Raw genomic sequence first — 25,071 nt, 5'->3', positions numbered from 1 at the left:
CCTGGCCTCTACCTTCGGCTGGCGTCTGGCTTGTCCTGGGTGCACCGTTTCGTGGTGTTATCTGCTGCTGGCTGTGCTTGCCAGTGCACATCTGGTGTTCTTCCTCACCATTGTGCCTTTCTTCTTCCATCTGCATTTTTAGGGGTGCTGCCGTCCCTGCCTTGTCCGCAGCTTGAGGCTGGGGTGTGTTCGGCTTTCTTCAAGTGTTCCCTGCCTCCGGTTCTACCTCCCCTCCCTAGGGTTGAGGTGGTCGTTGTGTTCCTTGTGGCTCTTCAGGCGCTGTCTGCCCCTGCGGGGTGTTGGTGTTGGGCAGCTTAGGATCTGCTGGCTTTCCCTTTTTGTCCCTGTGGCATTTCCCCTGCTGGGGCCCTGTGTCTCTCCTGGTGGGAGGCTCTCTCGTAGGCCCTCCTCCCTTTGGTTATGGCTAGGGTATCTATTCTATGTTAAGGAATCTGCAGCTAGTAGTCTCTATCAGATGTACAAGTTAATTACCTTCAGTAACGATGTATCTCGTAGAGACTATTCTAGCCGCACATTCCTTCACGACCCACCCTTCCTCCCCATTCTGTGAGGGCCCTCTGCTTGGGTTTCTGCAGTCGCCTCCCTCTGGGTGCCTTGTCTTCTGTGGGTGTCCTTTTCGTTTTCTTCCGTTCAGGCATCTCTCCAGCTGGTTTCTCTTCAGCATGAGTGTCTACTTTTGCTCTTTCACTCTGTTTGAGTTTCTGATCCTCACCTGGTCTTCTTCATTGGGGGGGTTCTTTTACCTGTCCTTGGCCTCCTGTTCTTTTCAGATGGCACTGTAATCTGTGGATGGATTACCTGTCTTTGACCTCCTCCTCCTTTTAGGAGGTAGGGCCATCCTTGGCAGTGTAGTCTGGGGATGGGTTACTTCTTCTCCTCTGTTCCGGGCTTGTGACCCTTCCCCTTGTGGTCATAGTTGCAGACTCTATTTTTCTCTTTCTCTCTCTGTCACAATGCTTTCCCATGCTTGCGCCTTCAGGATGGCTCTCGCCTTGGCTTGCAAGATGGTTCGACGGAGTGGTGCTTTGCGTTTTTCTTGCTATGGCTTTGCTGCTCTGGTCTTCCGGTGCTTACTGCCACCTGGTGCTTTCGCCTTGGCTTGCACAAGTTGTTCCTCGGAGTGGTGCTCTGCTCCCTTTTTGTTTCTCTCTAATTTGTCTCTCTGGTTTTTTCACACACTGTTCCCATGCTGTCCTCAGTTTTGTTGTGGGCTCCGCGTTGTGGCGCGGAAAAATTCTCCGAAGCAAACTGACGTCAGCGCGCCGGGGCCCGCGGAGGATGTCTGGCGGAGTTGCGTGGTACTGCCCCCGCACGCAGAGATGCTGGGCAAGAAAATTTTCCAGGTCCAGTCTCATGCCTGGGGATAATTCTACATTAAGGAATCTGCAGATAGAATCGTCTCCACCAGATACATTGTTACCGAAGGTAAGTAACTTGTACGTATAGGCTTATAATTAGCTAGAACTTTAGGATCAACAGAAGGTTTATTTAGGAGCAGGACTTTTGCATGTTTCCATGTAGAATACACCCAGAGCCCAGAGAGGCGTGAAGAACCTTATTGACCACTAGATTAATGGCGGTTGCCACCATTGCCAAAAGTTGAGCGGGACACAGATCAACAGGGGATCCCGACTTTTGTACCCTGATGATAGACAGAGATTCTTCTAGCAGCAACTGGGGTATTTGCAGAAGTGAAGGGGTTTCCCCTGTGGACAGCCTCAGACCAGGACATATCATATTGTCGTTTTCAGCTTGAGGCACCCTATCCAAGGAGCTCTGTATAGTCACAATATGTTCGTGAAATAACTCAGCCAGTTGGTTGTCCATTTCATCGATGGCTGATGATCTCTGGTAGTGGACTCAGGATTGGAAATGGATTCAACAGTTTTAAAAGTCTCCTTTTTAGATGTGTTAATTTTATCTTCCAGTTAGCTTTTTTTCATTTCCTTATCTTTAATGTCGAAGGTCTTCAAGGCCTATTTATATTCGTGTTTATCCTCCAAACTATAGTTTTTTTATCCTTTCCAGACACACTTACATGCTTTTTACTGGCTTTTAGTGACTCGTTAAACAAGGGGGCAGAAAACTTTGCTTTATCTGTGTGTCGTGTAATCATAGGAGGTATACTAAGCGCAACCCAGGCTTCTAGCTGGAGAATGTCCCTTTCTGGATTCCCCGATAGAAGTGGGTGGAGATTTCAAGGGTGCAACCCAGATCCGTCAGAGAAATTCTGTAAAAAACTCTATGCATTAATTACAAACCACTGGGATACTTTTGACCATTTTTCCAGCAGGTTGGTCATCTAAAACTAATTAAACAGTGATCCGTCCAAACCAAAGAAACAGAATTATCTACCCTAAGCTTAACATTTGAGAACACCTGATCTAGGGTATGTCCCGCCCTATGCGTAGGGCGAAAAACATAAGGGAAGAGGCTAAGAGCTGAACTTATGCCTATCACAGGAAGGACAGTTGGAACACTGACACCACTGAACCTTTGGTTTACATTACAGTACTAAAATCCCTTGTTTACACATAGGCTTTTAGCTGACTGGTCTGTGTTTTTTCAAATGTTTTATGTAATTTTAATTGTTGCAGTGTCGTTTTTTCATTATGTATTCATTTTAACTGTGTGCATTTACGCTTTTTTTATTGCACTGGTTTTTATTAGCTATGCAAATAAAATACTTAGTTTCTTACTACTTTGCTCAAAAACATAGCTGGGGAAAGTTTAGGGTTCAGAGACACTGAGCACCATATTCATGCAACCCAGTTTTGCCTGGCACTAGACTAGAATAATTACTGTACATGAAGCTGTGGGTACTTTTAGAGCAGGACTGCGCCACAGTCTCGCTGCTGTATCTACGGTGTCTCTCCTCCAAGCACAGGCCTGCAAGCCTTGATCATATGTGGTCAATGACATTTCGAGGAAGGCCAACCCGACTATGTTCCTCTCCCCATTGTCACTACTGACTTACAATCCACAACAGGATGCTGAACATCTGTTTTAGTAGTGGAGGTCTCTTAGCCCGCCGTTGCTGGCTATATGTTTACGAAGAGCTAGGTACTTAGTAGGGAGGCTTGTAAAGAGTTGTTCAGTCTTAGTTGAGACAATAATTGTCACCTGATCAATTAATACATTGGGCTAACAAGAGACCCTTAAGAGTTTACTGGCAGAGAGAAACTCCAGATATAATCAATGCTCAATAACAAGCAAAAAGACATAAGCGAATAGTGTCTTTGTTAACTCAGTAACCTACAATTGACTTGTGAACATAGGTATATGTTCAGTTGGGGGAAAGGCTCGAATATAGAATGCAGTGAGACTTCTAGACTAAGTTCTAGGTTGGGTCGCCAAGCCTGCATAACGAAAGCTGTTAAACAATAATAACAAGATTGTAGCTGGCCCCATCCTAGCTAATAGTGATGTTGAGCGACCAGACACGTGCTGGAAGGGCTGCGGTAAAACTGGTTACTTAGTTCACATGCAAATACCCTGTACACGCATCCAGTCATATTTAAACAGAATTTTCTCTCACATTGAGACCTTCACTGAAGTAAGCTTAGTACTGCACTCTACAGTTGTTGTTCGAAGACCCTGAGAACGATTGTATTTATCCTCTGACAACTCGGATGTGCAAAGTAATTACACGTTGTCTCTGTCAGGTTACCTATTGCACATGTCTGGGAGTGCCACTCAGCCTCACTGTTGCATTTATGGTGGGGATAGATATCAAATATTCATGTTATGGGAAAGCTTGCTGTGATCATTATTAATGCATAGATTTGAAAAGATCTGACTGGTGTTTAAAACACATATGAAAAAAAGATAACGGGGGAGGAAACCACTATGCATGATGTCCTGCGTCAGTCGACCCTGTGTGACATGTTTCCCTCTTCTGAGAGCGCGTGGAAACCTCCTGTTGAAATTCAGTTACTTGCTTGAATATCTCTTGTTTTCTCTTGCTTTTTCTCTTGTGTATGACAACCATGGTATCACCAATAATTTCGACAGAGCGTGTATTATCTGAAAGAGACACGTTAGTGATAGATTCCTTACCTTAGAATATCCCCAGGCGTCAGACTGGATCCGGAAAATTTTGCGTAGCAGTACCCTTGCGCGTCGGTAGGCGTCGTCTGCGGCTCCGCGTCCGTCGTCGGCGTCGTGGGCGCCGTGATGACGTCGTCGGAGTATATAGACGCCGCCTCCGCGTGCTGACGTCAGTTCTTCTTTTTTCCGCGCCAGCCAGCGCAGATCTGGAAAAAGCAGTTCCCTAGTCATTTTTTGACTAACTTTTTGGATCTTTTGATCTATTTCGAAGTCTTCACGACTCCGACGGTGCCGTTAGGGATGCCCGGCTTCAAGCACTGCGACGAGTGCGAACGCCTCATGTCGATTACGGATCCGCACCGCCTGTGCCTGACGTGTTTGGGCGTCGACCATGACGACGAGGCCTGTTCCGACTGTCGGGCCCTCTCGAGGAAGGCCAGGCGGGAGCGGTCCCGCAGGCGACTCGAGATCTGCCAGTCGGCCCCGCGCCGTGTGAGGTCCCGGTCCCGGTCCCACGGGAGGTCGAGGGACAGGTCGCGGGGGCGGAGCCGTCACAGCTCCGGGAGTCGGCGCCACTCCTCTGGGTCCAAGTCGTCAGGTAAGAAGCATAAGAAGTCGAAGAGACATCATCGCTCTTCCGACTCCCCCCGACGCTCGCGCGATGCGGCCGGGGGTTCGGGTGACACCGCCCACGCGGCTCCTCGTGAGTCGCGGGCGCCGCGTTCGGCTCCATACCCCCCGGTCCCTGGGCTGAGCGCGACGCCGGAGGAGATAGAGCGCTTCCTCATGGCCATGAGGTCCCTTTCTTCTCCGACGGGTTCCGCGGCGCCTTCGGGCCCAGCGAACCCGTCAGGGGGCCCTAGTGGGTCGGGGGCTGTGACCCGACGCTGTCGGGTGCTTCGGCCCCGACGCCGCCGTCGTCTTCGGCGCCGGCGCCGCAGGGCTCCACGATCCCGACGCCGCCGCTGCCCTTGGGCTCGGCGCCGCAGGGTTCTGCGGTCCCGGCGTCGTCGGTGCCTTCGGGCCCGACGCCGCAGGGTACCGTTCGGCCCTCGTCGGGCGTTGGATCGTCCCCGGTGGACCTTACGACCCCCCCGGGGTCGGTCCGTGTGGTGTCCCCTCTGGCGTCGACCTCGGCCGACGCCGTCCCCACTGCCTCCTCTGTATGGGTTCCGGCGTCGGGACGGAGCCTGTCGGCGCCGATCTCGACGCCGGTCGGGGAGTTCCATCCCTATGACCCATCCTCATTCACTTACGACCCTGAGTCTCAGGAGATGGGGGAAGAGGAGGATTGGGAGGGGTCTGAGGACCCTCTGACAAGGGAATGTCAGTCTAACATGGACTGGACAGGAGACCTTGGGGAGGCCAGTGGCCTGGACACCTCTCCAGACCCTGGATTCGTCTCTCCTCCTTCCGTGGCTTCGGAGGAGGGCGCGACATATAGTGTGGTGTTGATGAGGGCTGCTAAGGCGTTGGGCCTTGAGCTCCCCGTCGCGGCCGTGAGGACTAACCTCCTCACTGAGGTCCTTAAGCCGCAGTCATGCTCCATGGAGCCTATGCTGCCGTTTAATGAGGCCTTGTCGGACGTTCTTTTGGGCACTTGGTCCAGGCCCGCTACAGGTTCGCCTGTAGATAGGAACGTGGCCAGACGCCACCGCCCGGCCCCGGGCGACCCATGTTTCCTGTCCACCCACCCCACCCCCGAGAGCCTGGTTATCCAGGCCTCTAACTCCCAGACCGCCTTCCCGACGGCTCCCCCTGACCGGGAATCCAAGAGGTACGAGGCCTTTGGCAAAAAGGTATTCTCGTCCCTTAGCTTAGGACTCCGGTCTTCCAACACCGCATGCCTCTTGGGCCGTTACACCCATTCTATATGGGAAACGGTGGCGGAAGTGCTGCCAGAGTGTCCGTTGGAGGTACGGGCCAAACTCGGCCAAGCCCTAGTGGAGGGCCGGGACGCAGCGAAGTATTCAATCAGGTGCGGACTGGATACACTGACTCACTGGGCAGAGCGATGGCTACGACGGTGGCGATTCGACGCCACGCCTGGCTCAGATCCGCCAACTTCTCGGCTGATGTCCAGAATACACTCATGGACATGCCGTTCGATGGCCGTCGCCTCTTTGGCGACAAGGCAGACCACGCGCTTGAGCGCTTTAAGGACTCCAGGGCTACGGCCAAGTCCTTGGGCCTCTCGGCCCCGCGCCAGCAAGTGGGTGCCTTTCGCTCCTTTCGTGGCCAAGGAAGGGGCGTCCCCACACGTGCCGCCAGCCACTCGCCGCAAACTGTCGTCCAGCGCGGCGGCGGCCGTGGAAACCGCCGTGGAGGCGGTCGGGGAGGCAATCGGAGCCAGTCCACACCTGCCCCCGCAGCATCCGCCTCTAAACCCTCCTAGTCCGTGCTTTTCGGCCCATGTGACGCCAGTGGGGGGCAGGGTTCGCCATCACCACTCTCACTGGCGCACAGTCACTTCGGACAGGTGGGTGCTGCAGATCGTCCGAAGGGGCTACTCCCTCCCCTTCGAGACGACCCCTCAAGCCATGCCACCGCAACACCACCGCGTATCGGGGGATCATTTGCGGCTCCTGCAGGAGGAAGTTTCGGCCCTCTTGGCCAAGGGGGCCATCGAGCGCGTTCCTGGGCCAGAAGTAGGACGTGGTTGCTACTCCCACTACTTCCTGGTACCCATGAAGGGCAAAGGGGGCCTACGCCCTATCTTGGATCTGAGGAACGTCAACGGCTTCCTCCGGAAGGAGAAGTTCAAAATGCTGACACTGGCTCAGGTCTTGGCTGCCCTAGACCCAGGAGACTGGATGGTAGCGTTGGACTTGCAGGATGCGTATTTCCACATCCCCGTCCTGCCGGCCCACCGACGTTACCTGCGGTTCACGGTAGGCCTTGAGCACTTTCAGTTTACCGTGCTCCCCTTCGGCCTTACCAGCGCCCCACGGGTGTTCACGAAGGTGATGGCGGTGGTCGCAGCTCACCTGCGCAGGTTAGGGGTTTCAGTCTTCCCCTACCTAGACGACTGGTTGTTGAAGGCGGACTCGCCCCAGGCAGTCGTCAACCACCTCCAGACTACGGCAGATCTCCTGCACAGGCTGGGATTTTCCATCAATGTGCCGAAGTCACACCTGTGCCCCTCTCAGAAGCTCCTTTTCATCGGAGCGGTTCTCGACTCGGCGCAGTTTCGGGTTTACCCGCCCGAACAGCGAGTCCGGGATATTCAGGCCCTGATTCCGATCTTCGGGCCGTTATCCCGGGTTTCGGTCAGGCTGACGCTGCGGCTTCTAGGGCTGATGGCCTCCTGCATCCTTCTGGTGCATCACGCACGGTGGCGGATGCGGGCTCTGCAGTGGGACCTGAAGTTTCAGTGGGCCCAGCACCGGGGCAACCTTTCCGACCATGTCCTGATCTCGGAGGGCACTGCGAGACAGCTGCAGTGGTGGCTCACGGACCGCGATTGGGTCAACGGCAGATCCCTCTCCCTTCCCCAACCGGAGCACGTAGTTGTGACGGACGCGTCCCTCCAGGGCTGGGGAGGCCACTTGGGAGAGGCGGAGATCAGAGGACTCTGGTCTCCGGCGGAGTCCCGGCTCCATATCAATCTGTTGGAGCTGCGGGCGATCCGTCTGGCACTGAAAGCATTCCTCCCATCTGTCCGAGGGAGTGCAGTGCAGGTGTTCACGGACAACACCACTCCATGTGGTACTGCAACAAACAGGGCGGTGTGGGGTCGTGGACCCTATGCCAGGAGGCTCTGCGCCTCTGGCAATGGCCGGAACATCAGGGCGTGACTCTGGTGGTTCAACACCTGGCAGGTTCTCTGAACGCCAGGGCGGACAAACTCAGCCGTCGGTGCTCGATGGATCACGAATGGCGTCTGAACTCGGACGTGGCGCAAGGCCTCTTTCTGCGTTGGAGAGATCCTTGGTTAGATCTATTCGCCACCGAAGAGAACGCGCAATGTCATCAGTTCTGCACGTTGGAATTTCCAAGGCGGCACTCGCTCGGAGACGCTTTTCGTCGCGAGTGGAGCTGCGGTCTGTTGTACTCCTTTTTGCCTATACCTCTTCTGCCCAGAGTGCTGAAGAAGATCAAGCGCGACCGAGCACAAGTCATCCTTGTGGCTCCGGACTGGGCACGAAGGTACTGGTATCCCGAGCTACTCAGTATGTCAGTCGATCCCCCGGTTCGTCTGCCTCTTCAGGAGGACCTTCTGTCGCAGCAGCAGGGGACGGTCCTCCACCCGAACCTGTCCAGTCTCCACCTCCATGCATGGAGATTGAGCGGCGACAGTTGAGGCCATTTGACTTGCCTCCTGAAGTTTGCAACATCATTCTGGCAGCCAGGCGTCCCTCCACAAAAACGGTATACGCCTGCAGGTGGAACAGATTTGTGGCATGGTGCACAGCAAAGGCTGTGGATCCTCTCAATGCCCCTCTCTCTGAGATTCTTCTCTTCCTTCTTTCTCTTGCCCAGCAGGGCTCTGCTCTGGGCACTATCAAGGGCTATCTTTCGGCTCTTTCAGCCTTTCTGAGGCTGCCTGATCAACCTTCTTTGTTCAAGTCCCCTATAGTAAACAGATTTCTGAAAGGCATCACTCATACCTTTCCTCCTGTCCCTTTTGTGATGCCTCAGTGGGACTTGAACCTGGTTCTGACGTTTCTGATGTGCGCTCCCTTTGAGCCACTTCACAACTGTCCTCTTCGCCTTCTTTCTTTGAAGACTGCCTTCCTGGTAGCCATCACCTCTGCCAGGAGAGTGAGTGAGCTCCAGGCCCTCTCTTGTAAGCCTCCTTTCCTTTCAGTCCATCCGGACAAGGTTGTTTTGAGGACTAGGCCCTCCTTCTTGCCTAAGGTGGTCACGGCCTTCCACATGGGGCAGTCCATCACATTGCCCACCTTCTTTCCGCCTCCGCACCCCTCGAGAGAGGAGGAGAGGCTCCACCGTCTGGACCCAAAACGTGCGCTCTCGTTCTATCTGGATCGCACACGCCAGTTCCGGGTGGATGACCAACTCTTTGTTGGGTACGCGGGCGCTAAGAAAGGGAAAGCGGTGCACAAGAGGACCATTTCTCGATGGATTATCATGTGCATCCAGGCGTGTTACTCCTTGGCTAAGAGGGAACCACCTGTTGGGCTGCGGGCTCATTCCACTCGAGCCACGGCCACTACAACTGCCTTGGGCCGAGGTGTGCCCTTGCAGGACATTTGCCAGGCTGCTACGTGGGCTTCGTTGCACACGTTTGCGAGGCACTACTGCCTGGACAGTCAAGTCCGGAGGGATGGCTACTTCGGCCGTTCCGTTCTCCAGGACTTTCTGGTGTGAATATTGGTTCGCAGACCCACCACCACGGGGATGGTATTGCTGGGGTATCTATTCTAAGGTAAGGAATCTATCACTAACGTGTCTCTTTCAGATGCACAAGTTACTACTTGTGTAACGATATATCTGTAAGAGACATTAGTTAGTGATAGATTCCTTACCAACCCACCCATCCTCCCCGTTCTGCGAACCGATATCTAGGGTTAAGGTCATCCCCTTTCAGGGCCCTAGTTTCTTGGCACCAGTGTCGGTTTTTGTCATGGCTCTGCGCTTCTGGCGCGGAAAAGCTGTGGCTAAGAACTGACGTCAGCACGCGGAGGCGGCGTCTAAATACTCCGACGACGTCATCACGGCGCCCACGACGCCGACGACGGACGCGGAGCCGCAGACGACGCCTACCGACGCGCAAGGGTACTGCTACGCAAAATTTTCCGGATCCAGTCTGATGCCTGGGGATATTCTAAGGTAAGGAATCTATCACTAACTAATGTCTCTTACAGATATATCGTTACACAAGTAGTAACTTGTGCGTCAGTACCCATGCCTCCCTTCCCTTATGCTAAAAATGCTTGTGTAACCCTGATCTTTATAACTGTGAAAGTAAAAAGACTTATAAAGACAAGGCTTACTGATATTTGCGAGGAAAAAAATATTTAAATTCGATACCATATTTGAGTTAATGATTAAAAAGCACAGTGAAAGTGTGAGTAAAAGTTTTGATAGTTTAAGGACTGAACGAGTCAGATGGAGACACATTTGGGAAAGTGGGTAAGCCCCAATGGGTAATGTAGTAGTGGATAAAGAGGGCCAGGCAGAGAGCAGGTAGAGAGTCTCAGTGGTCTAAGAGAGTAGAGGTGGGCCATCAGTAGTATGTAACAAGGGTTATCTTGTATTGATCTTGAAAGCGAAGAAGAAAATACCTGTTGCTGAGAATGGAAAATTGGGTGATGGCTGTTCTTGGTGGAGAGAGGTGGTTGCTTAAATTGCTTGAAATTTTCGTTTGCCCTAGACATATACAATTTGTCTAATGAGCTCAAAACATTGGCCCCAGGACTAAGTGGTTTTACTTGTACATAGGACCATATCTTAACCCCTTCCATGCTCATGACGAGCTCAGCTCGTCATGCAGTACAGTGCTCCTGTGCTCATGCCGAGCTGAGCTCGTCATGAACAATGGGAAAAAGGGGCATGCAGCACCTGGGGAAATTACCTTTAGCATTGAAGGTGTTAATATTTGCACATTTGAAATATATTGTGGATGATAGTATCATCTAAGGGGTGCACTTTTACTGTTATATTTGTATTTGTTGTTGACTGGTAATCTTGAGATGTACAATTCTATTACCTCTTCATCCATACCCTTTGCCTTATGTTCAATTACATTTATTTCTGCAGAGTGCCCAACTTATTTTTATTCTGGCAACATGTAGGATCCTTCCCCCACTTGGTACTTGGTCCTCTCCTAGCTTTAGGTTGTGCAGATACACTGAAGGAACTGTTTTGTCCCTTGCTCTCATAAGTCTTGGATCCATACTATTAGTTTTGTATCAACCACATTTTATTGTTAGTGTGTGCAGGTTAATTTCTACCATTTGTATTCATCAGCTGGGTGACAAGAGTCGTGAGATTGCTACCCTTCGAAGCGAGCTTCTGCGTGGCCAGCAGAGACGGTCGCAGCTTGAGGAAGAGAATGCTGCTTATGACGAGCGTATAAAGAGGCTCAGTGGAGAACTGAAGAAGCTGCAAGATTTTCAGAGACAGAGTGAAGAAGAGGTGAGGACAGTAAGCCCTTTCCAGAGTCACCCTCAGGTGTTCTTTTGTACTGTAAATCATCAGTGAGACTCAATCCAAACTACAACTTGTGCCTCAATGTATACTAAAAAATGACAATGTTCCAAACTCTGTTGGCAGGACTCAGCCTTATTAGATTCAGACAGCCCTATTCACTTTTTCATGTTTTGATGTGTTTGTTTATAAGTGACTTACATTGATAATAAGATAACTCATAGGCTCATGAACCCAGATAAGTTTGTGCACTAGCTTGGAGAGCTATTCTATACATTTCCAATTCCACTGATTAAATTGCCATGGAATCAAGCTGAGCATCCCCATCATTTCTAACCGGAGTACTTAGCACAGTTTCCTTATGCTTATGCTCTGGCAAATATGCAGGTCCTTTATGCCCTATTCTCAACAGCAGTGCAGCTGCCTTGTGCTCCAAAGGACTGTTAATGCTGTGTAGAGGATTCACAAGCGGTGTACGCAAAGCAAGTCAGTGCTCTGCATATAGGTTTAGAGTGCAGTAGAAAGTTTCAGCATGTGGTCTTGTCTCTATTATATAAAAAAAAAACTTACAGTCTGCAAACCTTGCAACAACCTGAATGCTCTGTGATAGTTTTCTCTCTTCGGAATGCTTAGGCGTTGTCTAGACCTGTCTGAAGATCATAGTCCCTGACCTGGATTTGTGAGACGGTTCACTTTTTCAGACTTTGTAGTTGAGCATTACATTCTCTTTAGTGTTGCTTGATTCAGTCTTTTAACTGTGATGGCACTTTTTGGATGTCTTTGTAATGTGGTCCCAACAATACAAGAGGGATTCACAAGACATTTTTTTGGTGCTATTTAACTTGTTTTTTTACTGAGCCTGAGCAGTCCCAATTATTTAGATTTATTTATTTTTATAGAGCACAATATGGCACAACACTGTCAGATAAAGTTGCGCTTCAAGAAAACGTTATAGCAAATAGTACAAAACAAAGAGTACAAAACATATCATAAGATAAAATCACAACAAAAAAACAGCTAATCATATCTAATACATTAGGTCCAGCTTTGCATTTTAGATTTTTTATTAAATCTAAAATATTTTCTAAAAATGAAACAAGCCCTAGACATTACCCCTAACCTTTAACACAAAATAACCAAGCCGCTGTTAGATGACACATCTGTCAAATACTTTTACTTCTGTCAGCCAGATCAGCAGGCTGCCACCTGATTTTACATGCCGTCAATTTGGAATCCTGCAAGGCATAAGGTCTGTCCGGTAAATGTGTTCAAATTGAATTGGTGTAAGATTTGAGGAAGGCGAAAATTACCCCTATGCACTTCTTGGGTGTCCTGCTCCAGGAAGTAACAGGTTCAATCCAGAATCTTTCTTCTTACTCTCAGTTGCTGATTCAGCCACATGTACACAGACCCTGGGTGTAGTGTCATATGACTTGGGAAGGTCTACTAAAAATCAAGGCAACAGAGGGCCTTTGATCTTGGTGGTGGCGATAGAAGAGTTGTTAACAAATACCCAACACTGTTGTCTTTGTGCCTCAGCAAGACCAAACCCTTACTAAAAGTCAGCCAACAAAGCTTCAAATGTGTTTTATAACTTATGTGGCTATTAATTCACTGATTTGGGGCAAAAAAGGAATTGTTGGAATTGATCTGTAATTCAATTGAGAGTTGAAATCTGTCCACATTTTTCTAGAACTGGTAATACAATTGCATTCTTAAATACTATGGGATACATTCGCTTTTGAAGAAAGCCATTAATAAAACGATGCCTGGAGAAAAAGTAAAATGTACTTCCTTACTACTGAAGTTGAAAATGTTTCATCTTTACTCCCAGAGAACACAGTTTCACTTCAACCTTTTAAATGACATTTGGGATACGAGTCTAAAGAATTCAAATGTGTTGTCCCCTGCTTTCAATGAAATAATTTATTATCAAAAACAGTGGTTCCTGTGGAAAAATCCAAAAAATCTGTACTGGTAAGTAAATGCACAATCGCAATGAAAGAGGGTTAAGGTGATATCAAAAGGAGAAAAGACCAAATACACTTTTTTTTACACTTTATCACAGTGGTATTTTATATTTTGCAAGCATTATATACAGAAATAAATAAGAACAGTTGTGTGAGGTGTCCCCAGTGAAAAAATGGAACCTAAAACATTAGTGACATCTTTGTGACATTAGTATTTGGTTTCCAAACTATTGTAAAGTCGACCATTTTGAACTGTACAAAAATGGACCGCGACTGTAAACAATGAAACGTGCGGTTTTAATGGTTCGCTTTTGTTCTTTGTCGACGAGGTTTCAACCCTGTGTGTAATGTAGGGTTTCTTCAGGACCTAGGAATGTCGGGACATCTACAAGGAAAAGGATAATATCAGAGTGTGGCCAATAGAGTGGCAACATTGCTTGACTCGGAGAGCAAGGGGAAAACTTCAAGGGTACCTGAATGGATGATCAGTAGGTGACACAGCCAGATTACTTGGTCAGTGACATGGAGAGGGATATTGCCACACAACTGTGTGTGCGAACTGTGAGAACTTCGTAAGGAATGGGGAAAATGATCAGAAAGTGTGTGAAAGAATGCTGCTGCTCAAAGTGCCTGTAAGAAGGGTTCTTACCAGTATATTGATGCATCATGCAGTGGATGATAAGGCACTTGCCCCTAATCCCACTTGGGGTAAGTTCTCAAATGGAAAGACCATAATGTGTGATACATATGTCGACATGACTTATAATACTGTAGTGTAGTTCCTATATTCCCAATAGGCTCTGCGCATTGGAATAATATATCCTATAGATTTGACGTAGGACTGAGGTCAACTAGGCCTCTATCGAATATACTAAACTTAATTGTGTGTGTGCCAGCTAACTCGGAGGTCACTAGAAACTTTCTCGAATTCACAAGAAGGAATTAGTTTCTGACAACCTCATAAACATGGCAACTTTGTTTCCCAAGAATAAGAAATATATCTCTAGAGTCGCGGAAACAATAGATAAGTGTTTCACTCAGTCAATCGTGCATGCTTCGTTTCTACAGAGTTGCAGAGAAATAGAGAGACGGGTGTTTTCAATAAAAAAGAGTTTATTGAACAGTCTTCTTTCTCATGCAAGAGAAGTGAACTGCTACAATCGTTATGCAGACTGCAAAGTATAATCCGTACAGCGAGAACAATATTATAAAATAATACTGTAAGAGCATTGTATGGTTTCTAAGCCATATAAAAATACATACATAAATACATTGACTAAAATACTCAACTGCTGCTTCTAAAATACGCCTACCCCAGTGTACCTAACCTAAGTCTTGTACGCGGGAAGAAGTAAGTAGTGTGTAGCATAGGTTTTAGTTTTCTTTGCCAAGAATCTATCCAAAATGTCTCTAGGTTCTAATCAGCTCCATACCTTAGTTAGAATGAAGGAGGTCTGGTATCTCTGTCGGGGGATTCGATTTCCCAAAACCCCGCGAGGGGTGCTTGATAACACTGGAGCTGGATTCTCAGTAAGAGAAGAGCAGCTTCCTGATCAGTGCGTCAGCTGGAGAGTCGGCTTCCTTCAGCACTTGCTGTAGCGAGCTGCGTTGGGCAAGTAGATAGTCAAACTGCTCTGAACCACCGTAGTTTGCTATAGCAAGTGAAGGTATATTTATACCTTGAAGGTGTTTAGGAATGCCATAGTTTGACGTAAAGTCGGGCATAAGAACGTCATAATGAACCCCTTGGGAATAGTTGTTCATTGTAAAACTGAGTTCTTGGAGAAATCAATATTCAAGCAAGGGGAAGTTCCCTGACTGCTTAAGCCGATTTTCCAAGAAATAGTTGTGACGTTTGGTACGGGTGGAAGTAGCCATGTTTGTATTTGGTTTGCATGGCCTGTGCCTACATAAGGGTTTGATTTCTATGCCTATATTAGGGCAATGTCAATTGTACCTATATAAGGGCATTAATCGGGGAAAATTTACTCAGAGCCTAAAACGTCACACAACACCCACTCCACTTTATTATGTACGACATTACTAAGTTCTAAACATGATGTGTTAAAACCCACCCATAATACATAAAAATGCATTGGTACTGGTTGTACACGAAAAGAGCATTTGTGCTGTACGCATTTAAAAGCAATGTTTCATTCAAAGCATATAGTTTGACATTTGAAAATGCTATCCGAATGAATCACGAAAACACATTTATGAAATGGCTCTGAAATACAGAAGAAAAAGGTTGAGATCATTTCATGGCAGATTATATAAACTGTTTGATGTGGACAAGGTCAAATATTGTCTCTTGGAAGTTTTCAAAGAATTCTAGTTATCTATGAATAGTTCGACTTTAAGCAGATTACTTTGTGCCAAAAAAATGAAATACAAATTTGGACAAAATAGAGTTCCAAAGTTAGAAGTTGGTTTGAAAAAATGAAGGTCGAATTCAGAGTCTCTCAGAATACTGCGTTCCAAATCAAAAGTCAGTGTCATTGTGTGGAGAAAACATCAAATCTTCTAAGTCTGTAAAGAATTTGTCCACCATTGTAGGTGAATGTTGGATTACCTTGTTAAGAAGATTAATTGCACATAGATGTGAAGCATCTCCGTCAGTGTTGGTCGCATTAGCAATGTTCTTTCTTTTTTTATACTTTATTTGTAAATTTGTTTGCTGTTGAACATGTTACAACACTACATCAGATACAATTGACTCAGTACGGCAGCACCACATTGTTCACATAGAGAGCATGATGCATAATACATGAAACATCAATGCATTTGTGCAGGAATAAGACCAGTCCTCAACAACAGTGACATGATAGTCCTTCACATGAGGGGGCATTGCATTTTTCCAGAGTAGTGGCCACCAAGGGAGCGGCACCTAATGGAACGATACGTCATATAGCGTCCTGGAAGTTTAACAGTCTCCAAAGTAATACACAAACACAAAGCAATGCAAATAAAAGGGTGATTGACAATTCTTCCATTACACAATACCCTGGAGACAACAGTATTTCCATACCCATAGCACACAGCATAGGAATTACACACTCAGTTCCCCCGTTCCTGGAACTCCATTCTCTATATCCTCCCCAGGATCTCCCATCTCATTTTCCATCAAGTTTGTCTGCAGTGGTCCCCACACATCTTTCGGCCTAGAGGACATCGGCAACAGTTCCGTATATACAGAAAATTGCTCTTGACAATAAATAAGATCATGCAGCCATTCTTTGAATTTTGGGGCTCTCACCCTACCCCATCTACAAGCAGTTCTACGCTTTGCCAGAAGAAGGGCAATATTGAACGCCAGATGTAGGAATCCCGCCACAGGCCTCTGACATCTTAAGCACCTGTCATTATCTGATGAATGAAAGCGATATTTCCTGGCAGGAGTATATTATATACATTGCAAAAATTTATAATGGATGACCTTGAATCTGCAACTAGCAGATATACTCTCAGTAGTAGTGCAGCAGTATCTCTACTGCTCGTCCGATATGTCCTGCCCCAAGTCTTCCGCCCAGTGGGTACGTGCGGAGCCAGTAATTTCTTTCCTATCTGCCCGTATTGTTCTGTATAATTTCGACGCTAAGTGCTTCCCGTCAGGTGAACTAAGGATAAGGTGCAAGGGGGCAAACGTCTCCGGCTCTGAAGGGAACCCCGGGAGTAATAGCCGCATTCCCTGGCGTAGACGGATATACAAAAATACCTCCAAAGGCGTGGGGTGAACCCCCTGGAACAGATGTTCTCTTGTCCGAAACTGTCCGCCAGAAAACAGATCACCCCACGTGGTAATCGCAGTCATTTGCACATGGCTCGAAACCCCGCTTCCTGCAGTATGACCATATTCGGGTGATAGGTGAATATCCCTCTCCCTACCCCACCCGGAGCACGTGGTTGTGACGGACGCGTCCCTCCAGGGCTGGGGAGGCCACATGGGAGAGGCGGAGATCAGAGGCCTCTGGTCTCCGGCGGAGTCCCGGCTCCACATCAACCTTTTGGAGCTGCGGGCGATTCGTCTAGCACTGAAGGCATTCCTCCCCTCTGTCTGGGGGAGTGTAGTGCAGGTGTTCACAGACAACACCACCGCCATGTGGTACTGCAACAAACAGGGCGGGGTGGGGTTGTGGACCCTTTGCCAGGAGGCTCTGCGCCTCTGGCAGTGGCTGGAAAGTCAGGGCATGACCCTGGTGGTTCAACACCTGGCAGGCTCTCTGAATGCCAGAGCGGACGAACTCAGCCGTCAGTGCATGATGGATCACGAATGGCGTCTGAACTCGGACGTGGCGCAAGGCCTCTTTCAGCAATGGGGAGAGCCTTGGTTAGATCTATTCGCCACAGAAGAGAACGCGCAATGTCATCTGTTCTGCGCTTTGGAATTTCCAAGGCGGCACTCGCTCGGAGACGCTTTTCGTCGCGAGTGGAGTTGCGGTCTATTGTACGCCTTTCCGCCTATACCACTTCTGCCCAGAGTGCTGAAGAAGATCAGGCGCGACCGGGCCCAGGTTATCCTTGTGGCTCTGGACTGGGCACGAAGATACTGGTATCCCGAGCTACTCAGCATGTCAGTCGATCCCCCGATTCGTCTGCCTCTTCGGGAGGACCTTCTGTCGCAGCAGCAGGGGACGGTCCTGCACCCGAACCTGCCCAGTCTCCACGTACAAGCTTGGAGATTGAGCGGCGGCAGTTGAGGCCATTTGACTTGCCTCCTGAAGTCTGCATATCATTCTGGTAGCCAGGCGTCCCTCCACAAAGTCGGTATACGCCTGCAGGTGGAACAGATTTGTGGCATGGTGCACATCAAAGGCTGTGGACCCTCTCTGTGCACCCCTTTCTGAAGTTCTACTCTTCCTTCTTTCCCTTGCCCAGCAGGGCTCTGCTCTGGGCACTCTTAAGGGGTACCTTTCTGCTCTTTCCGCCTTCTTATGGCTTCCTGATCAGCCTTCCTTATTCAAGTCCCCCATTGTAAATAGATTTCTGAAGGGCATCGCACACATGTTCCCTCCTGTTCCCTTCGTGATGCCCCAGTGGGACTTGAATCTTGTACTCACTTATCTAATGTGTGCTCCCTTTGAGCCGCTCCATAACTGTCCTCTCCGTCTTCTCACCCTGAAGACTGCTTTCCTGGTTGCCATCACCTCTGCCCGGAGAGTGAGTGAGCTCCAGGCTCTTTTTTCTACTCCACCTTTCCTCTCTGTTCATCCGGACAAGGTGTTGTTGCGTACACGACCTTCCTTTCTGCCCAAGGTTGTCAAGGCCTTCCACATCGGGCCATCCATTACCTTGCCCACCTTCTTTCCGCCTCCGCATCCCTCGAAAGAGGAAGAGAGGCTCCACCGCCTGGACCCAAAACGTGCACTCTCTTATTACCTAGACCGCACACGCCAGTTCCGGGTGGATGACCAACTCTTTGTTGGTTACGTGGGCGCGAAGAAGGGAAAGGCAGTACACAAGAGGACCATTTCGCGGTGGATCATCTTGTGTATTCAGGCATGTTACTCCATGGCCAAAAAGGAGCCCCCTGCTGGATTATGGGCTCATTCCACTTGAGCCACGGCAACAACAACTGCCTTGGGCCGAGGAGTCCCCTTACAGGACATTTGCCAGGCAGCTACGTGGGCCTCGCTGCACACGTTCGCAAGACACTACTGCCTGGACAGTCAAGTCCGGAGGGATGGCTTCTTTGACCGTTCCGTCCTCCAGGACTTTCTGGTGTGATATTGGTTCACAGACCCACCACCGGGGTTGGTATTGCTGGGGTTTCTATTCTAAGGTAAGGAATCTATCACTAACGTGTCTCTTTCAGATGCACAAGTTACTACTTGTGTAACTATATATCTGTAAGAGACATTAGTTAGTGATAGATTCCTTACCGACCCACCCATCCTCCCCGTTCTGCAAACCGATATCTAAGGTTAAGGTCATCCCCTTTCAGGGCCCTAGTTTCATGGCACCAATGTTGGTTCTATCATGTCTCTGCGTATCTAGCGCGGAAAAGCTGTGTTTCAGAACTGACGTCAGCGCGCATGGGCGGCGTGTAAGTACTCCGACGACGTCATTCTGGCGCTAACGACGCAGACGACGGACGCGGAGCCGCAGACGACACCTACCGACGCGGAGGGGTATTGCTACGCAAAAATTTCCGGATCCAGTCTGACGCCTGGGCATATTCTAAGGTAAGGAATCTATCACTAACTAATGTCTCTTACAGATATATCGTTACACAAGTAGTAACTTGTGCATCGCCTCCCTTATCTCATCAGTCTCCAACGGGGTGCCTAAAAACTGCCTATGTGTATCTCTCAACCAACAGATTGCCACATCCCCCAGGAATTCCTCCAAATCCACTTCACATCCCTTTGTATAGTGTATAGCGCTTCATAGTGTGCCTTGAAGGCATCCAATATGTCCATCGTATCATGTCTTAGAGTTCCCTCTTGCGTTTCTATCTCTAACACAGTATTATTGAATCTGGGACATCTAGTAACCTCTGCTAAAGCCCTCCCTGGGCGCTCTCCCTCTCCATATCTGCGTGCCACCCAATGCTGTCCTCTGAAGTTTGTTTCTCTAATGGCTTCCTCCTCGTATGCAGACAGTACTCTTCTAAATTCACCCTGCAATGTCCCTCCCTCCCCCGCACCATACGGTCCTCTATGTTCTTCAAGTCACGGTCCAAACTACTCAATGTACGTTGGATGTCCCGCAAGACTTCAAAACTCTTAGAGATGCAGTAACCACGTATAGCGACTTTAAAGGCTTCCCATATGATTTCAATGCTGTCCACAGAGCTTTTATTTCTTGCAAAGAAATCCTTAATCTCTTCGCCCAGGTACGTTCCGAACACCAAATCCAGCAGTGCCTTGGGCTGTAGCCGCCATGTAGGCCTCAGTCTCTCAAGGCCAGGCAAATTAAGCGTAATCACTACTGGGCAATGATCAGAATACGTGCGTGGCAGGTGTACAGCTTTTTCCAGGCCTACGACTAGTCCCCACGATAATAGACCATAATCCAATCTCGCCCACAAGCCTGTATGTGTTGTGAAGTGCGTGCCCTCTCTCACAGTCGGGTGTAATCGCCTCCAGCCATCAATTAAGTCCTCCCCTGCCATTAAGTCCAGGAATAGCTCTCGGGATCTATTATGGTATTGTACAGTACCCTCCATCCTATCAACCGCAGGGGCCAGACTGATATTAAAGTCACCTCCCCAAATTACATTTGTGGACCCTACCACCACCATTCTCCCCCATAGCATGGTAAAGAATTCTGGTGTGTCCACATTGGGAGCATAACAATTGGCAAATGTGATCGTACCGCGGCCCAACCACCCCCAAACAATGACATATCTACCTTGCGGGTCCGAAAGCGAACCCACCAATGTGAACGAAACATCCCGTTTAATCAAGAAGGCAGTCCCTCTAGCGTATGAGGAGTAAGAGGAGAATATTTGAGTCGAGGCCCATCTAGCTGCAAAGGTATTTTTTGACTGCGGGTGTAGGTGTGTCTCCTGTAGCAACGCCACCTGTATTCCCGGTCTGTTCAAATACGCCAGTACCTGTCTACATTTACGTAAATGTAAATGTAAATGTATAGGCATTTATATAGCGCACTACTTACCCGGAGGGTCCCAAGGCGCTTCGACCGCTGCGAAACCCTTCCTGGCTTCCCTGAGAGATGGTCCCTTAATGGGTATCTCCAGGGTGAGACCAGGCATCCCCGGAGGTCTGGTGGGGCCGTTAGTGAAGATGAGGCAAGCTAATGCCCAGAGTTGCCGAGTGTGATCGCTGATCAGAGTGGGCACCGAGGCGAGAGAATTATCGAGTCCGCTGACCCTGGTCCAGAAACCTGCCGCGCCGGGAATTGAACCCTGGTCCCGGGCCATCCTCTGCTCTCGGGTCTGCCACCTTTAACCAGTGAGCCACACTACTTCACTACGTGCATTGTTTAACCCCCTCACATTCCAAGACAAAATGTGTAAGTTACGATCCTTAACCTGCCCCGCCATACTCTCCATCGACATCACACCCACGTATCTGCCTCTCCTAATGACGCAGCCAACACTGAGCCCATACATACACTCTCTTCCAAAATTTGGACTATGCGCTCACAACACTTCATCGCCAGAAGTGTTCTCCTTGGTTGAACTGGGTATCGCTGGTGATTTGGCTTGCCATATCGGAGCAGAAGGAGCAAAAATAGTAACCCTGCTGCGAGTCCCAAAACGAGAGGCAGTCCGCCAAACACAGAGTGCACGTAGTTTGGAAATTTTCCTAGGACTGCTTGAAAAGGTGCTAACAGTCCCAAAAAAACTGTCTTAAATACATGTACAATACCACTCGTATCAGACATGTTTAAGATACGACCTACCATTTCTAAGAAATGTAGAGGGCAATTTGTGGTTAAACAGGCATGTATCTCTGCTGAAGTCCCTACAACTTGTAGATCAAACTTCTCTGTGGCCGAGGTCAATGGCACAGTTTTTTGTAAAAGAATGGCTTTCATTCTGCTTAGAGCGTAAATTCGTATAGAAGAGATGTTCAGTGGAGGCCATAATGGCGACTCCCGGTCTGTCTTGGTTTTTGGAAACACTACTTGTATACAGCAAGTGACCATGGCTGACACAGTTACGAGATAGGCTAAACCTGGCAACATTCCACAGCAGCTGTGATCAATCAACATAATGTAACTTCCATTAGAAAGTTGCCTAAAAATTGGATCAATCACCCCAGCTGGTGAACCTTGCAGGTGGCAGGGTAAGTTGTTCGAGGAACCATCGCAGGCTGCGTGTAAATTAATACCCTGACAAAGGAGAGAGCCGTTTTCACAATGTTTACCACTAAGAAACACTTCTTTCCCCCCCACTCCAACATCTGTGTGTGTGTGTAAGGTAATACCCAGGATGACTTGATGAATTCTTTACCCAACCTTTCATATATGCCTGCTGGTATACGTTTTAAGCAATACTGAAAATGGAAAATTGTAACAGGCAGAGTGATTGTACTGTGTATTATCCATTCTGTTGCTGGTTTCTCAGAAAGTTAATGACAATCTTTCCAATTTTTCAATGCTCAGCACCATATAGTCTGCTCCCCTCTGTGCCAGTGTGATTTGTTTATCTGTGAGATTGAATTCAGAAAACAATGACTTGGTGTTGATTAGAGGCCAAGGCACATAGCCTGAACGTAAGTTTTGTATAAGCATGGGCGTAAAATCCGTTCCGCTCGCGGAATTTGCGGATTTTCGGCAAATTCTCAATCCGCGAACTTTCGCGAATTTGTCGAAAATTCGCACGCAGCGGATTTTTTTGCTTGGTGATACAATATTGCTGTGCGCGGCGTTCACTTACCGTCATTCAGGGTTTGCATAGTTGTTTTTCTCCATATTTTGCGTGTGCTGCGCCATTTTGGATCTTGCTGCAGGATCCCGCGGGAGTTTGGCAACCGCGATTACGTCATTGCGGCTTGCCACCTTGCACAGCACGCATCGCGAGAGTTCGCAATTGCGAACACATAGATGCGGCGGGCAGCAACAATCTCGCACTCGCGAAATTTGCAATTCTGCACAAGAAATCCACCAGCAAGCAGCATAAACCTTCTGAAAATTATGATTTTTATCAGAGTAACTCCTCAGGTTGACATTTGCCTGCACTTTTTTTTGCAAGGAGTCCATTTGGGGGGGGGGGTGGGAGGAAGGAAGTGCCCCACAGTCTCCAACTTCCTGTTCCTGTCCAGCAGGCTCCTACCAGTGCTTTCTTCATGTGCTGGTCACTTTCATTTGGATCTTGACCTGGAAGGATTACTTTTTGTGGATGCTGCTGGATATTTGGATTTGAGGCCTTTTTGACTTTCTTTGGATCACTTTTGGATTAGAAATCAAATTTCACAAGTAAGTTTGTTTGGTGCATTACAGTTGCTGCAACTACAATTTTGGAACTTTTTCAGAACATTAAATAAAATATATTGTGGGTAGCCACAGTATCCAGTAGGACCAGGGTTGTTTATGGGTGCATGATACAACTGTTTTGTTGAATTTAAACATGATTGAGGGCATGGATGGCATGGGATTGTGCTGTTTCTTGTGTGTTTTTCGATTTTTTTGGCTGCTGTTGGGGCCTTTTGCCCAGGGGTACCCAGTGGTGCATGGACTGAGTCTTTCTGTGGGGTGTCTTTAATGTAAACATCATGGAGGGCATGGATGGCATTGGATTGTGGTGATTTATGTGTGTTTTTCGATTTTTTGGGGTGTTGATGGGGCCTGTCCATGTGGGTGGGGGCCATTTTGAGTGCTGGTACAGGCAGGGCCTGGCCATGTGCTGGGGGGGGCAAAGGGCCATTTTGAAGGCAGGCAGTGTTCTCAGGCCTGCACCCATTTTGCCTAGCTTTCTTCCATTATGCCCAGGGGTAGTGAATGGTGCATGGGCCTAGTCTTTCTGTGGGTTGTCTTGAATTTAAACATCATTGAGGGCATGGATGGCATGGGATTGTGCTGTTTTTTGTGTGTTTTTTGACTTTTTGGGGTGTATAACTGATGTTCCTCTGTCTTCCATTGCTTTTAGGTGCACAAGAGAACCACCAGTGCCAGGAAGAAGTCCTGCAGCGGTGTGTGCAGCATAACGTCACACGACGTCACGTGTGGCCACAGACAAGACAACTCTGCACCTCGTGAAACTGCGGCCTGCTGTTCTGACATCTGAAGAAGATGGCCCCAAAAAAAGTTCCCCGTAGCTCCTCTAGCAAGAAAGTTGCCAGTAAGGAGCAGAAGAAGCAAGTGGCGCCACTTACCAAGGAGACTGGTGTGCCGCCCGCCACATTTTTTGGGGAAAAAAAAAGTATGCCTGCAGCAGCAGCGGGGTCTGCTGGGGACCAAGCTGGGAGCAGCACCCCCGCTCCATTGGGCTCAGTGCCACCACCACCACGCCAACTTAAGTCCAAGCCCTTGAGTGCTTTAGAGGCAGCCAGTATAGTTGTTCAATCACCATCGACCAGTGATGTTGGCTCATCGCAAGAGAGTAGCAGCATCCCTCAATAAACACAGGTTGTTGTAACTCATCTGACGAGTGTTCAACAACCACAGCCGCAACAACAACCACATGTGCAAGTACAAGCCCAAGTACATGTGGAAGGAGAGGCAGCACAAGGAGATGCGCAAGCAGAGGTGCATGGAGCGGCACAAGTGCCCACAATAGTTGTTCCTCCCGAAGTAGGGGCACATCAGGAAATCGACATTCAAGCCGAGGTATCATTTGAGGAAGCCACTCCTCCTGGTCATTCATTGTCTTCCAGATCCCTAGCAAGGAAAAGATCAAGGTTGGTGCCTACATCTTCTTCAAGCCCCCTTCCTTCTGATGATATGGATCTAAATTGGAAACCACCGCAGCCGTCTGAGAGTGAGGCACACCATGATCTGACAAAGGTAGCTAAGCGTAAAAGGAAGGTCCCCGAAACTATCATACTTATGGAGTGTGATGATGACGCTGAAGAAGTGGCGTATACTCCTGCTGATGAAGACTCTCACGACGACGACGCAGTCATCATAAACGTCACTCCAGGCTCAGCAGGCATGCAGCAAACAGACATTTTGACCCTAGCCAGAAATGCTGCTGAGCGTGATGTTGGCGACGTGGGAATGGGACCACCACCAATGCAGTTAACTAGTACACCACCACCTACCGCGTCCATATTTTCTCACCAGAAGGGACCTCCCTCCACCTCCACCTCCAACTCTATTTCCTCAATTAGTGGTGCTGCAAGTGCACAACGTAGTAAAGTTCGGCAACACACATCCTCCACTTCATCTGGCATTAGCATTACCAGTATCGCCTTCTCCGCCCCCCACAGACATTTGAAGTCCGCAGTTTGGGACTTCTTTAGTGTTAGCACAACAAGGGAAAACATAGCCATTTGTAAGCTTGGAG

General features: G+C 48.7%; 1 protein-coding gene across 1 annotated transcript in view; it reads left to right on the top strand.

Moving 5' to 3' along the window:
• Positions 1–25,071, top strand: part of PMFBP1 (polyamine modulated factor 1 binding protein 1) — a 1,903,249-nt gene that overhangs the window by 1,541,223 nt on the left and 336,955 nt on the right. Inside the window, exon 36 of the mRNA XM_086945556.1 lies at positions 11,005–11,172. Within this exon, the coding sequence (XP_086801682.1) occupies positions 11,005–11,172 (168 nt within the window). The remainder of the gene's footprint in view (positions 1–11,004; positions 11,173–25,071) is intronic.

The sequence above is a fragment of the Lissotriton vulgaris genome, chromosome 12, assembly GCF_964263255.1.
Source record: "Lissotriton vulgaris chromosome 12, aLisVul1.2, whole genome shotgun sequence".
NCBI classification, from domain to species: Eukaryota; Metazoa; Chordata; class Amphibia; order Caudata; family Salamandridae; genus Lissotriton; species Lissotriton vulgaris.
This window is presented reverse-complemented; position numbering and strand designations above follow the sequence as displayed.